The sequence below is a fragment of the Tamandua tetradactyla genome, chromosome 14 (genome assembly GCF_023851605.1).
Source record: "Tamandua tetradactyla isolate mTamTet1 chromosome 14, mTamTet1.pri, whole genome shotgun sequence".
NCBI lineage: Eukaryota > Metazoa > Chordata > Mammalia > Pilosa > Myrmecophagidae > Tamandua > Tamandua tetradactyla.
This window is the reverse complement of record NC_135340.1, coordinates 53,845,480-53,860,050: the sequence shown is the minus strand read 5'-3', so window position 1 is coordinate 53,860,050 and position 14,571 is coordinate 53,845,480. Positions and strand designations below refer to the sequence as shown.

General features: G+C 34.9%; 1 protein-coding gene and 1 non-coding gene across 5 annotated transcripts in view; one reads left to right on the top strand and one right to left on the bottom strand.

The window, feature by feature from the left end:
* Nucleotides 1–14,571, bottom strand: part of KNL1 (kinetochore scaffold 1) — a 98,966-nt gene that overhangs the window by 78,264 nt on the left and 6,131 nt on the right. Inside the window, exons 1-5 of one of the 4 annotated variants that reach the window (XM_077127462.1) lie at nt 11,412–11,793; nt 6,112–6,165; nt 5,088–5,127; nt 4,074–4,133; nt 1,929–1,990 (exon numbers count right to left, since the gene is read on the bottom strand). In XM_077127462.1, the coding sequence (XP_076983577.1) occupies nt 1,929–1,990; nt 4,074–4,133; nt 5,088–5,127; nt 6,112–6,146 (197 nt within the window). In that variant the 5' untranslated portion in view covers nt 6,147–6,165; nt 11,412–11,793. Of the gene's footprint in view, nt 1–1,928; nt 1,991–4,073; nt 4,134–5,087; nt 5,128–6,111; nt 6,166–11,411; nt 11,794–14,571 lie in introns of those variants that run through there. The other 3 variants (XM_077127460.1, XM_077127461.1, XM_077127463.1) reach the window with 3 other exon arrangements.
* Nucleotides 11,866–11,947, top strand: TRNAS-GCU (transfer RNA serine (anticodon GCU)). Its single transcript has one exon. It is a non-coding gene; the product is annotated as a tRNA-Ser (tRNA).

Below are 14,571 nucleotides of genomic sequence, written 5' to 3'. Positions count from 1 at the left end.
TAGTGAATATTTAAATATATATAATAGAACTAAGCCTTAGACAAATGTTACAGATGTCCTAATGTTAAATACTCTTCAAAAAGAGAAAGAGAGTGAGAAACGGTACAACTGAAAAAATGGGATGGGAATGAGGAGGTGGGGAAGAGCAGAGGAAAGGCGGAAGGTAGAAGAAATGCTAATTGCCTCATCTGTCAAAACTGCCAAAGGATACTGTATAAAGTTGAGGAAATTTTAATAGAAGTAAAAGCACATTTAATAGCACAAAGGTATATCATTGACTAAAATTGGGTTGGGGAGAGGAAGTAGACTAATTTTATCATCATATTCATCCATGGTCAACACACAAAGTTATATCACACAAATAAAAACAAAAATATGACAGAAGAGAAATCTTAATATCAATCTAGGTAGAATTTGGGTAAAAAAACAATAAACAAAGCAAAAATGAGTATTTAATGATGCTACAAAGTGCAATTCACAATGTAGACATAACAATAATGACTACGCACCAATTAACGTAGCATCAACATTCATAAAGAAAAGCTACTGGAAATTCAAAGAAAGAGACAGTGAAACACACCAGCAAAAAGAGACTAATGAACTTTTATAACACATGGCAGTAAAACTACATAAGAGTATAGAAATACCCATTTAGCATTAATCATAAGGTGGAGCTAACTAATATATATATAACAAACTCTACACCCTGAAAATACAAAACACACCTTCTTTTCAACTGCCTTTGGAACATCTGCACAAATTAATCACAAAGATCACAAAGAAAAGTTCACTAAAAATCAAAATAGAACAGATTAACATTCTCTGACTATAACTGAAAACTAACAACAATAACTAAGTGCTCTTACTACCTAGACATTTTTAAATTGTATATTAAACTCTTGAATCTAAGAGGAAATAAACACACTGCTGAACATCAAGAAAATAATCATGAAAACACTATACATAAGAGTTATATTTAATTAATAAATTGATTTAAGGAGAATTGACACTTTTATGATGCTGAATCTTTTTATTCAGGAACATGGTATGTCTTCATTTGTTCAACTCTTCCTTAGTGTTCTTCAATAGTGTTTTTCTTAATGCCAGCATCATTTTTTTTTAATTAGAGAATTTGTAGCCTTACAGAACAATCACGCATTAAATATAGGACTGCCCATATACCACCCCTTGCATTGATATGAAACATTTGTTACAACTGATGACAGCACAATTTTTATAACTGTACTATTAAATAAACTTCACGGTTTAACTTAGGGTTTACTGTTCTGTAGTGTACTTCCGCGGATTTAAAAAAAAATTTTTGTTACCATATATACAATCTAACATTTCCCCTTTAAATCGTATTCAGATATATATTTCAGTGTTGCTAACTGTACTATCTTCAATATTATTTTATTGTTCATATAGGTCTTATATGTTTTTAATTTTTAGTTTACAACAACAAAAGATAACATAGTAGAAAGAAAGGAGCCATTTTTATTATATCTGGTATTATTTGTATATAAGAAATCTATTGATTTCCATATATTAAGCTTGTATCCTCTACCTATTGTCTGGAGTAGTATTTGAGTAGATACTCTTGGATTTTCCTAATATATAGTCACTTAATCTATAAAATATGATAGATTTACCATCTTCTTTCCAATTTTTAGAATCCTGATTTCCTTCTCTAGTTTATTTGTGTTGGTTAATATCTCTAGTACAATGTTAAAACACAGTGGTGATAGAAATTTTTTGTTTTGTCCCTGACTTTAGAGGGAACACTTTCACTGTTTATTAAGTATAATGCTAAATTCTCTAATGCTTACCTAATTGAAACGTGGATTATCCAAGTCAGTTATTAACACTGTATCTGGTTTGACACATAAAAAAGCATTACCTGTAAAATCCTATTTATTTGAACTTACTTTATAGTATCTGCAAAGCTGACTCGACGGGAGCTTTTCTTATTTCTCAAAGCATTAGATTCCTAAGGGTAGAGAATACATGGTGTAGTTCTTAATAAAATCAATGTAAATCACGTCTCTCGAGTACTATGGACAGAGATTAAGTCTTTTTCTGAATTAATTTGACATATGATTCTCCAAAATATCTCAATCTAGAAGCACTTAAATATGAATATAATTTCCAATGTGAGTTCTGATTAGCATAGGGGCACAAACATCACACATTTAAGAAAGGTGATTATTTTCCTTTGCCTTTTCTTGTACCTTTTAAATGAATTGTTATTTGGCTATCAAGAAAAAAGAAAAGGGAGAAAACAAGTGATATGTTGACTGTTACGGTAACCTTACTATGATATACTATTTTTATTTTCCCTCCTCACCTTCCTACTTAACAGGAGCAAACATTTCTATTCATACAGATACTAAACACAAAACACAGCAGACAGATAAACAAACAAAATTAAAAGAGAATTTAATTCTGAATATCTGAACCTAAGTCTTATAGCAATAAAGTATCAGAGACAGTCATCTCCTCTGCATTCAGCAGTATAAGTGGGTAAAGTCCTATCAGGCACTTTAAGTTGCCTTGAGTCTAACATAACAATGATAATACTGACATGGTAAATACTGGGACGGACAGAGACTAATATATTTCTTACTAAAAAAAGAAAGAAAAAACTGAAATTTGTGTGGCATATTGGAAAGAGCACTGAGCTAGAAATTATGAGATTAGAGTTCCAATTTGAGGTCTACCACTAACTAGCTGTGGGGGGGCTTAGACAAAATACTAACTTATTTGGACCTCAGATTTCTTATCTATAAAATGAAGGAAATAAATTCATGATTACTGGTAAGATCCTTTTGAATCTGTCATTTACTCAGTCAACATTCAATTAATTAAAAAATACATATACACACACACACACACAAATATACATGCCAGATCCTGTGTCATGCAGTGATAAAGACAACAGTGGTAAAGGGACAGATACACTCACTACCTGCTCCAGTGAGGATTAGATTAATCAATGGTAGGGCAGATGGTAATATGAAAATTAACACAAATATAGAATTCTAAGTGTGATAAGTGCTATGAAGGAAAACTACATTAAAAAATGAATTTAGCCTGGAAATCAGGGAAGATTTTTTTGAGGAAGTACGTTTAATTTGAGACCCAAAGGATTTGTTAGAAATTAGCCAGATGAAGAGTTGGGTGGGAGGAAGGTATTCTAGGTAGAATGTGTGTAGAGGCCCTGAAGCAGAAAAAACTTTGATGCATTTGAGAAATAGAAAAATTAGAGGCCAAAGCAGAATGAACACTCGGAATTTTAGCTCTCCGAAACTATATGCATTCCACCAATCATCAAAATGTACTGAAAGCCAATCATATACCACGAACTATAAATATAAAAACACATGATAAAAGTTCCTGACCTCAAGTAGTTCTCAATTTAGCATGGACAGAAATAAACAATTATAACAGAAAATGTTAAGGGGTGATTTTCTGAAAAGTCTTAAAGGACAAGAAGGAATTAACCAAATAAAGAAGAGGGAGTACAAATTTATAATAAGGCAAGTATGGTAAAATATTAATTGTAGAATATAGGTGATGCATATACGAATGTTCTAAGTGTGGGAAAATATTAATTGTAAAATATAGGTGATGCATATATGAATGTTCTCTGCAAAATTCTTTCTACTTTTCTATGTTTGAAAATTTTTTAAATAAAATGTTGAGGCAAGGTGGAAGAAAAGAATAAGACACTAGCCTTCTAGATAGAGGAAATAGCATATATAAATATTTGCAGGGTTGACAGCTCATATCTTTGTTTGGGAAATAGTAAGCAATTCCAAATGACAGGATACATATATGTACAAGACTGGCAAGAAAGAAGGCTAGAGAAGTAAACAGACGGTTAACAATCATGAATGTCAGCCATGTTAAAGTGTTTGGGTTTTAACCTGAAGGGCATGTGATACTTATTAGCACATATTCAACTGGGAATCATTTATAATGTTCTTTCTTCATATAGCTAATAAAGTTCCTGGCTAATAAAAATGTAACTGAAAATAGTCATCTATAAAGCATTTGTACTACATGCTTACCTGAACAGTTTCATTTCCATTTCTGAGGTCCTGAAGAGGACTCCTTGGGGGTTTCAAAATCTAGAGGTAATAGAATTATTCAAGAAAATCTGACATATTTATTGGTCATCAGTTTGTTTCAAGTTATACCTTTACTAGAAAGGTAGAAATGCTAAAATCCCTGCGAACCTCTAAAATTCCTCAAATTCACATTGCTCAGGGCTATGCCTTATGGCAGGTTTAAATATAAGGCATCTATTCTCTTCTCCTTGCCGATTCTACCCTATTAATTTGGAGAGTCACTCTGTATTCTCATTCCCTGTAGGCTAGGGGAAACTCCCACCCCAGTTCTAGGATGCAGCTTTGATCCTGACTGGTCTGCACATGATATTCTCCTGTCAAGACTGGTTGCCTCAGGAATGAGGATTTGACCCACATCAGGATAATCAGGGCCAACATAGTCAACCTTGAGTATTCTGTATTTCTATTTGGAGGAAACACTGTTCTTCAGGTAGGAAAATCTAGATGTACTGAAGTAATCGTGGAATCACAGGGAAAGCCCGTCTCATAAACGAGATTACTCGGAGAAAACAGGATGAGAGCAGAAAAAGAGAAAGGAAATCCTAATGCTGGTGAAATTTCTGGAACCTCTAGTCGGTACACTATATCTAAAAGAATTCCTACCTTTGGCTTTTCAATTTCATAAGCCAAAAAACTTTTTGCTTAAATCAGTTAATGTTGGATTTTTCTGTGTCTTGCAACAAACAGCTTTGTATAACAGGTTAAATATATTTCTTAAACAGCTTTATTGTAGTATAATTTATATATCATAAAATTTACCATTTTAACTGTTCAATCCAATGACTCTTTTAAATTAACAGAACTGTATAAACACGTTAAATATTTCAGTCTCTAGTCTCTATTCTATATGGCAATAGGAAGTCAGTCGGGGTGGAACAGGGATGACACAATCAAAATTACTATGGTATATTGACATCATCCAATAAAAGCGAGCAATTGTTAATTGTTTCTTACCGAGGAATGCCGTCTTCTAGCAGGTCTCTCTATATTGTCACTGAAAGAAACACATATTTTATGTATATATCAGTAAAAGACTGAATTTCCAAAAGCCATCATCACAACACCTCTTGTAGGTTTCTATACTGGCAGCACTTTCACTTCACTCTGGGAGGCAAAATTTATATTACAAGATTTTAAATTCAGAATTTAGGAAGTCAATATTTTAAATACATTACACTACAACACTATCTTTTTTTTCTGTACAATAAGCACTTTATTGGTAGTTAGAATTGCACTTACAGACAGGGGCGTGCAGACAGAATAGGGAACAGCAGGCACAGGAAACGGGGGACTATAGGAAACGGGGGACAAATACTATCTTTTGAACAACAGTGCAGTACAACGTAGCTTATCATACCTACTGAGGTATAATTATAAGATAAATGGACTATAAATCTAGCTCTGGGCGAAGTCTTGAAAATTTAAATGCCTATGGAAGCCAAACAGATACTTAAAAAACTGTGCATATTGAAACTGTAATGATCTGGATAGTTGTTGCCTGGTCTAAAGGTCACAGTCATTTTTTGCTCCAGTTACCTACTGCCTAGCAAGAATATGAGCCTAGTGTTGCTGCACTTGATTTTTTTAAGAAAAGCTAAAAATCTAATTGTGAGAATCTTGAGATTTTTTAATTTTGACATCTATTTCAAAAATTTTTAAATATTGTGTAGGCCAAAAAAATTACATCTGTAGACCACAAAAAGGCCACCAGCTTGTGATGTCAACTTTAGACAAATCATTTCATCTTCCTGGGCCTCAATTTCCTCATCTTTAAATTGAAGAAATTCAAGATAGCCTTTAAAGTCCCTTTTAGTCTTGTGTTTCTAGAAGAAAAGATATAGCAAGGAATGCTTTGGTTTCTTTCCCTTGGAACAGAAGGAAAAAAGATTTCAGGAATCATTGATCAGTCTTACTAGTTGGAAAATTATCTTTCTTTGATAAAGAATATAACATTTTTAGCTTCATTGAATAAACTTACCTTTTTTCATTAGTCTCTGAATACATCCTATCCATTTTTGAAGAAAAACTTTTTCTGTAACAAATAATAATATTAGAAAAGGTGAGAAAGGAGGAGAAGAAACTATAATCTATAAAGAGATTAAGAGCACAGCTGTGATTTCAGGGTTACTTTCTGAGGGAAGAAAGTATGGGTTATAAAATGAGAAATTTCAAGATGCTTAAACCACTCAGTTATAATTAATAACTCTGGAAAATTCTCATGTTTGAGATAAAATCAGTGACTGATGCTCTGATTGGGACTTTGCTGGTTCAAACAAAAAAATCTGGCCTAGTTTGTAAAAGCTTATGAATTACATAATAATTCAGTACCAAAATGGAGGTTAATTAGTTATCAAAGTACAATGGATTCGCATGATATATATATTTATCAAATGAAAATTCAACTATAAGATTTAGCAAAAAAATATTAAGACATAAATATAACATTTTAAATAGTACAGCTGATTGTGCTCGAAATTCCATTCAATGACTATCTGACCTGGGAAGAGCATGAAGTAAGCAGCATAATCTTAGTTCCTACCTACATCTCAAACTACAAATATCTCACCTCAAAATTTTATGTGTAAAGATAAATTTTTCTTGTAATGGTCCTAAACGGTTCATCTAATGTTCAACTAAAGAAACAGGAAATTTGTTACAATCCTGGAAGACAAACTAGCTGGATTTATTGAAAGGTGGTATACCAGATTCCAGCATACCTTTCCTATACTGCTTTACAAGTAATAGTTTAATTAAACTCGATTTTCAACTTATACGTTTACTTTAGAATCTTACCCTGGGCAAGATTTTATAAAACAGAATAGTTAGAGATTTTGACTCTCCCATATTAGCATTTCTACCACACATTAAATTAATACCATATATATAACTGGTAGAATCAATGTTCTTACTCATAGCAATAATATAAAGAGAACTGGTATCTAAAAGATAATTTTTCATCATATATAACAAAAGCCAAATTAGTAGACAATACTTCATAATGAACCTGAACTTCAAAGTGAAATAAAAGTCTGCTTATTTTTTAGCAGCATTGTATCTAATTAGCTGTCAGTATAGACAGGATGATGGGTGCCTTCTAGGATTTGATCTGTAACCTTCTTTTGTTCTTAAACACTTTCCCTGAATGCTTATCTGTTCTTCTGTTTTCATTTTCCTGTTCACAAATAACACCCATATGTACTTAAAATAATCTTTAGTTTTTTTAATTTTAACTTTTATATTTTCAAAGTTATATATGAATATAGTATAAGGAGTCAATTCTACAAGATAAGCTATATAAAACAGCAGCTTCCTCACACTCCAGTGTCCTCTTTCTACAATTATTTTTGTATTTACCCCGTTAATCTAGATAACTTGTTTGAATTGCTATTTTTAAATTTTTCTAGTTTTAGGTATTAAAGAGTTGTCCCATTATGGGAGATGAAAAGTAAGCTGTCTTTCCTGCAACCACCTCCATCACACAAAATCAGATAAAAGTACAAAAAAAGGAAAGATTATAGGTCAATTTTACTCACTATCATAAATACAAAAATTCTAAATAAAATATGAATTAACAAAGAGACTCCCACAATTTTTAAAAAGTATTATGGTCAAGTTGGTTTTATTCCAGAAATGCAAAACTGGATTAATCTTTTAAAATCAACCAATTGATTATATATGTTAATATTTTATTTGGTTTGTTAATTTTTTAATTAATAAATAAAAATTTTTTAAAAAAAGAAAAGCTAAAAAAAAAATCAACCTTGTAATTTACCATATTGACAGTAAAAGAGAAAAATCATATGATCATCTCAACAGATGAAGAAGACATGGTGAACTTTAACATCCATTTGTGGTATTAAAAAAAAGCAAACTAGGAATAGAAGATAAATGCCTTAATCTAACAAACTATCTATAAAAAACAATAATCATCAACTTAAACTTTGAACTTTCCCTTTGAGATCAGAATCAAAGAAAAGATGAGTTATTTCTATTTCAATCCATCAAGTCTTAGTAATTCTATTTCCAATATACGTCCCAAATCCATTCACTTCTATTTTCAGTGCCACCACCATAGTTCAGGTTAACAATATCCATGATGCGCAACACTGCAATAGTCTCCTCACCTGTCTCCCTGCTTTCACTCTCATCCCCCTACAATATTTTCTCCACACAACAGTTATCTTCCTAATATATAAATAACATTTAAGACATTCCTCTAATTTAAAACCTTCCAGTAGCTTCCCATCAAACTGAGAATAAACTCTTACCTACAAAGCCCTACAAAATCTGGTCCCTGCCTCTCCAACTTCATATTTTTCTCAATACAACTCTTTTCCTCAACTCATTAAGCTGGCCACTTTGGCCTTTCTATCTGTGTGTACCCAAAGTGCTTTCCCAAGTCAATGCATTTATATTTGCTTTTCTGTCTTGGCAAAAAAGCCAAGAAAGTGCTCTTTGCAAAAGTACTGTATATATCTCCCCTACAGTATTACCACAACTGTAATTTAAAAGTCTGTTATGCAAATTAATTATTCCTGTTATCTCCCCAAACTACCCCTGATGTAACAGTAAGCTCTAAGAGAATAGGGCTGGTATCCCTAAGGTTCACTGTTATATGTATCTGAGAGTCTAGCAGAGTGTAAAAGTAGGAGCTCCACAAATATTTCCCCATTAAGTTAATTTAGAAACAAATATTTCGAGTTACCTTGATGATTACAGGTTTGCATATTCCTGTTATTTTAAAGGTTATATCAATCCTATTCCATTTGGCCATATTTTCAAACTCACTGCATTAAGTATTCAAAATCCACAGATAAAAATATTAAACACTATCAACTCAAGATTACCTACATGACTCCCCTGTTTCAAAGTCATTGAGCATCATTCCTTCTAAGATGCAAGAGATTCAAAGCTCATCAAAAAAATCCTATTTATCACATAAGGTCTCATCTTCATCAAAAATAGGAGCCCTCAGACACTCATGTTAAGCCTCATTTATCAGATGCCATTATGGTTGAACTCCTCATTACTGTCACATTAATAGATTGGTTCAAAAACTGCAGTTGGCACCTAGGGGAATGGCAGCAAAACACAGATTTATTCTGCAATATCTTAAGTTTTTGAGAGAAACAGCAATTCTCAACATCTCTCCGGCACTGTGTAAACTACTAGCTCAAAATTGTACCCTTCTGCAAATCTACAATTTCTGTATTATAAAAAAATTGCACCCATTTACATACATTTTTTTGATGACTATATTGTGACGCTGGATTTTCAGCAGTTGCTATAATAAAAAGCAAGTACTTTTACCAATGTAGTACAGAAAATGAGGGTGGCAATGTCCAATCCAAGATGTAAAGAAACTGTAGTATTCAAAGGTCTATATATCCCATTAGTTAAGTAATTGTGATTAAGAATGAAATTAAAATATATCTTCTTTCAATTATGTTTTCTCAAATGGCCATTAAGTGGTTAGGACATAACTATTTCAGTTACATATATATATATAAATGGAAACGTTAAATATCTCTTTTGGTCTAATGGTGCTATGCACCAAGAAAGTTTGGGAACCTTGGATCTAAATAATCCAGGGGTCTGCAAACTACGCTCTTATCAGCCCTTGAGTGAAGAATGGTTCTTGCGTTTTTAAAAGATCGTAAAAGAAGAAAACAAACAAAAAGAAAAATATGTGACAGAGACCACGTAGTCAGTAAAGCCTGAAATATTTAGTATCTGGCTCTTTACCCACTCTTACATTTAGTTTACCAATATCTAAAGTTAATATTTGCCATGGTGTCCTTTGAAATAGGCTCCAGACCTGTGCTGTCTAATATGGGAGCTATTTAAATTTAAATTAACTAAAATGAAATAAAATTAAAAATTCATTTCCTCAGACACAACAGACATATTTCAGGCACTCAAACACATGAGGGAGGCTATGGTTTCCGTGTTGGTCAGAGCAGATATAAAGCATTTCCATTCTCACAGAAAGTTCTTTTGGACAGCACTATCCTACTATCAATACTTAGAGTCAGTATTTTCTATAGTTTTTTATTTTGCACTAAACACATCATTAATAATACCATTCTGAACATTTTTACTCAAGTTACATCTAATCGTCACCTTATAAACATTTCCAGTCATTCACACAGCAGGGATTATACTGTTTTGAACCCAACCAACAATTACCAAAACCTTACAAAACATAAAACTTTCCATCTCTGTAATTCAAACCTTCAAGTTCCACCTCAAATGCCACCTTCTCCACGAAGCCTTTTTAAGTCTCTATTGCCAAAAACATCAAAGAAACTGTCCCTTCTCTTTGCTCCCATACTTTTTAGAATGTCTTATTCTCCTTTACCTTGTATTATAGCTGGTTGTGTATATTAATTATTTCCCTTTCTGGACTGTAAACTCCTCTAGGATAGGGACAGTATTACATTAATCTCTGGATTATCCACTCTCAACCATAGCACAAAACAATGAACCTAGTATCTGTGAAATTCGATTGATCCAGTGAAAATTTCAATTTTAATATCTACAGTAAATTTGTGCTTTGATCATTATCCATATCCTTTATGTCTCTGTTAAAGCCTAATAAACCTAATAAAGCCTTAATCTTGAAAATTCTCATCGGTAATACTTTTTTGTCAAACTCTAGTATTGAGATAAAGCCAGCAAGAAAAGGAGAGGGTTTTAATTCTGAACTTGAATAATGGACAGAGAAAGACTAAAAAACAAAAAACAAAAAAACCAAAACAAAACAAAAAAGAAGTTGCGGCTTACTAACACTGGCTCTATTTGTTAATGCTACAACAGCTGCAGAGAACTGAAAACCTTTTAAGTGACGCTAAGCACTCGGATCAGACAGACATTGTAAAGAAACCATGACCAGCCGAGAGTTTAAAATGACTACGGCTGTCATTTCTAAGAAAAGTTGGGTCAGAAATACAAAAGGGAAGCAAGTTAGAGCCTAGGAGCGGGTCGAGCCGGGAGGCTGAGAGGGCGATGGACAAGCACTCCCAGCCGGCCCGGAGAGGCCCAGGTGTGCGTGGAGAAGTGCTAGGTAGAGGTAAACAACCGGCAGGCCGAGGTGACGGAAGAAAGCCCAACAAAGGGTGCAGGGGAGCCTGCTGTGGGCCCCGCGCTTTCGGAAGCCGCCTAGTTAAGGGGGCGTCCTCGACCTCCGGCAGGGCCTTCAGGAAACTCAAATAAGACCCAAAGCCCTCCCAGGAGCCCAAGACTAAAGGGTCTTTCTTCTTGCCTGCCGTGGCCCACCTACTTGACAAATTGTCCTCAGACTTGTTCGGGGTCCGTGCGCTCCTCACCAAAGCAGTTCACAGCGGCCTCTCGACGTGACCCGACAACGCCCGGACTGCCTCAGTAAAGCATTCAAATGTAACCGCCTAGCTAAGACGCATGCGCAGAGCCGCTTACGTTCGGCCCCGCCCACTAGGCTCCGGAAAAAAAACTATTCCTGACCCTTAAACTACTTTTCCAGCCTGTAGGTCGATTTCATTTCCCTAAAATTTATCTCATTTTCTACTCAGTTTTCCTTTGCCTTTTCTCTTTGCCGACTCCAACTTCATGGGAGCGGCCATTGTCTGTTGATCGCCTACTATAAAAATGGTCAGATCTTTGCTTCCGTACAAAATGGCGATCTCCATAATAATTGCGTCATATCCTCCTAGTATTACCCCCCTATAGGTATCAGGAAAGAGTAAATTTTCAGGACGAGGTGGCCGAGTGGTTAAGGCGATGGACTGCTAATCCATTGTGCTCTGCACGCGTGGGTTCGAATCCCATCCTCGTCGTAAGTGCGAATTGTTTTTAACTTTCGGCCTCAGATTGAACAAATGAAAACTTATTTGCAGAGTACAAGCACTTGAATATTAGACTGCAATTTACTAGTCAATTTCATCCAACAGGTTAATCTCAGCTTTGAAGAATATGAAAGACAGCTTTTGAAGCTTCCTGATTTTACAGATAAAGGGGAAAAGAGACGTTTTCCTGGGAATCGTAAACTGTCCTGGGTTTAATTTCTTTTTTTATGTAGTAAAGAACAATGCATAGAATTCCACCGTTATTATCATTCCCATATCTCCCAGTGCTGGTCTCTCTGATCCAACCTGAAGTAATCTAGCAACTGACTGATGGGCTTTAATTATTATGGGCTCTAACCCCGGGCTTTATTGCTGTTATTTCTTTTTCTGTTTTACTCTGGGGTTTTTAATACCTGTCCTGATTACGAAATCTCAGGTTTCACTTCGAAAACTACTGCCAGACACAGTGTTCAGGATTCTCTTCCAGCCCCTATCAGATTTCAGGTGCTCAAGAAATGCATGCACGGGGAAACCTTTTTTAAAAGATACTGACATTTCCACTACCCCAAATAGAAACCCAATACTAATTAAGTATTTTTTGGTAACGGATAGTGTGATGGATGCACATTTTGAAAGTTATTAACACCACTGAATTGTATATTTGAAAGTGGTTAAAATGAGAAATTTTAGGTTATTGATTTGTTTCCAAAAAAAAAAAATTTAAGCATACAACTGAACAATACAGTTGTAATATAAACTATGAACTATAATTAATAGTACAATTACAATATTGTGTCATCAATTGTAACAAAATTATCACATTAACACAAAGTGCTAATAATAGGGAAACATTGTTTTTGGAGGGGGCGTGAGAGGTATATGGGAAATCTGGAGAGATTCCCCTCTTGAAAGCTCATTTGGCAGGTTCATTCAACTTACATTTAAGAACCTTTATTTATCCAGTATTGATTATCTACAGGCACCACATCACTTTAACCTCATCATAATTCTGTGATCATGATAGATATTTTTATTATTCCATTTTACAGATGAGGAAACTGAAAGATTAATTTGTCCAAGGATGTTCAGCTCCTAAATTGCAAGGACAATGGAATCTAAGTCTGTAGGACACTCGTGGCTCTTCACCACCATCCTGCACCATGTAGGAGACTTATACATAGCTCTCATGAAGCCCCCCTTGCAGTAGACAGGCTATGAGTCCTGCCCTGGATCATCACCTGAACCCTGCCCCTGGCCTATGCACAGGTGAGGTTGTGACATGGAAGGCATGACTCCTGCTTGGCTGGCTCCACTGGCTCCTCCTTCTTGGATCCAAGTCCTTTGGGAGTGCTGATACCTCCCTCGGACTAAGCTTTTGGATTCCCCAAACACCTGATTTCGATCTTGCTAGTCCATTTTACACCCTGCTGCTAGGATATATACTCTGGATACATCCCAGAGTATATTAAGCAGACCCCAAGAGATTGGTCGGCAGAATTCAGGGGGTTATTTGGTTGGGGGAAAACATTACATCTATATTTTCACTAATCTCGAATTGAAATTTAGCATTTCCTTCAATGAAAATTGAAGTGATGCAATTCATGTAAAATGTGTGGTGCCCGTAGATAATAAATACTTGATACCTAAAGGTTTGTCACCCACAGAAATCACAAATTTGAAAAAATTATTTTTTCTTGTTATATATTATATATTCACATACCAAGTAATCATGAAAAGTGTACAGTGGTTCGCAATATCATCATTGTACAGGCATTATATCACAAGAGACCTTTTTCTTCTTTTTTGTGAAAAAAAATAACATGCAAAAAGCAATACATTTCACAGCACAACAGTTAGTTGTAGAACAGATTTTCAGAGTTTGGGATGGGTTACAATTCCACAATTTTAGGATTTTACTTCTAGCTGCTCTAAGATTCTGGAGAATAAAAGATCTATATAATGACAATCATACTCATTTGTTAAGCCCTACCTTCTCTGTATAATTCCACCATCAACTTTGATCTTTCTCCCACTCTTTAGGGGTATTTGGGCTATGCCCATTCTAACTTTCCATGTTGGAAGAGGCTATCAATAACATGGGGTAGGGAGATGGAACTATGTGATGTTTTGGAGAGGCTGGGCCCTCTGCATTTCAGAATTTCTCTGGTCCAGGGTCCCATCTGGAGGTTGTAGGTTTCTGGAAAGTTACCCTACTGCATGGAACCTTTGTAGAATCTTGTATATTGTTCTAGATGTTGTTTAGGATTGGCAGCAATGGTTTTGGTTGGGGGTTGGCAAGTTATGATACGTGGCAATGTCTACCTGAAGCTTGCATAAGAGTGACCTTCAGAGTAGCCTCTTGATTCTATTTGAACTCTCTCTGCCACTGATACCTTATTTGTTACACTTCTTTCCCCCGTTTGGTCAGATTGGCATTGCTGATCCCATGGTGCCAGGGACAGGCTCATTCCTGGGAGTCATCTCCTATGCAGTCAGAGAAATCCTTATCCCTAATGCCATGTCCCACATAGGGGGAAGGGCAGTGATTTCACTTGCAGAGTTGGGCTTAAAAGGAGGGAGGCCACATCTGAGCAACAAAAGAGGTCCTCCAGAAG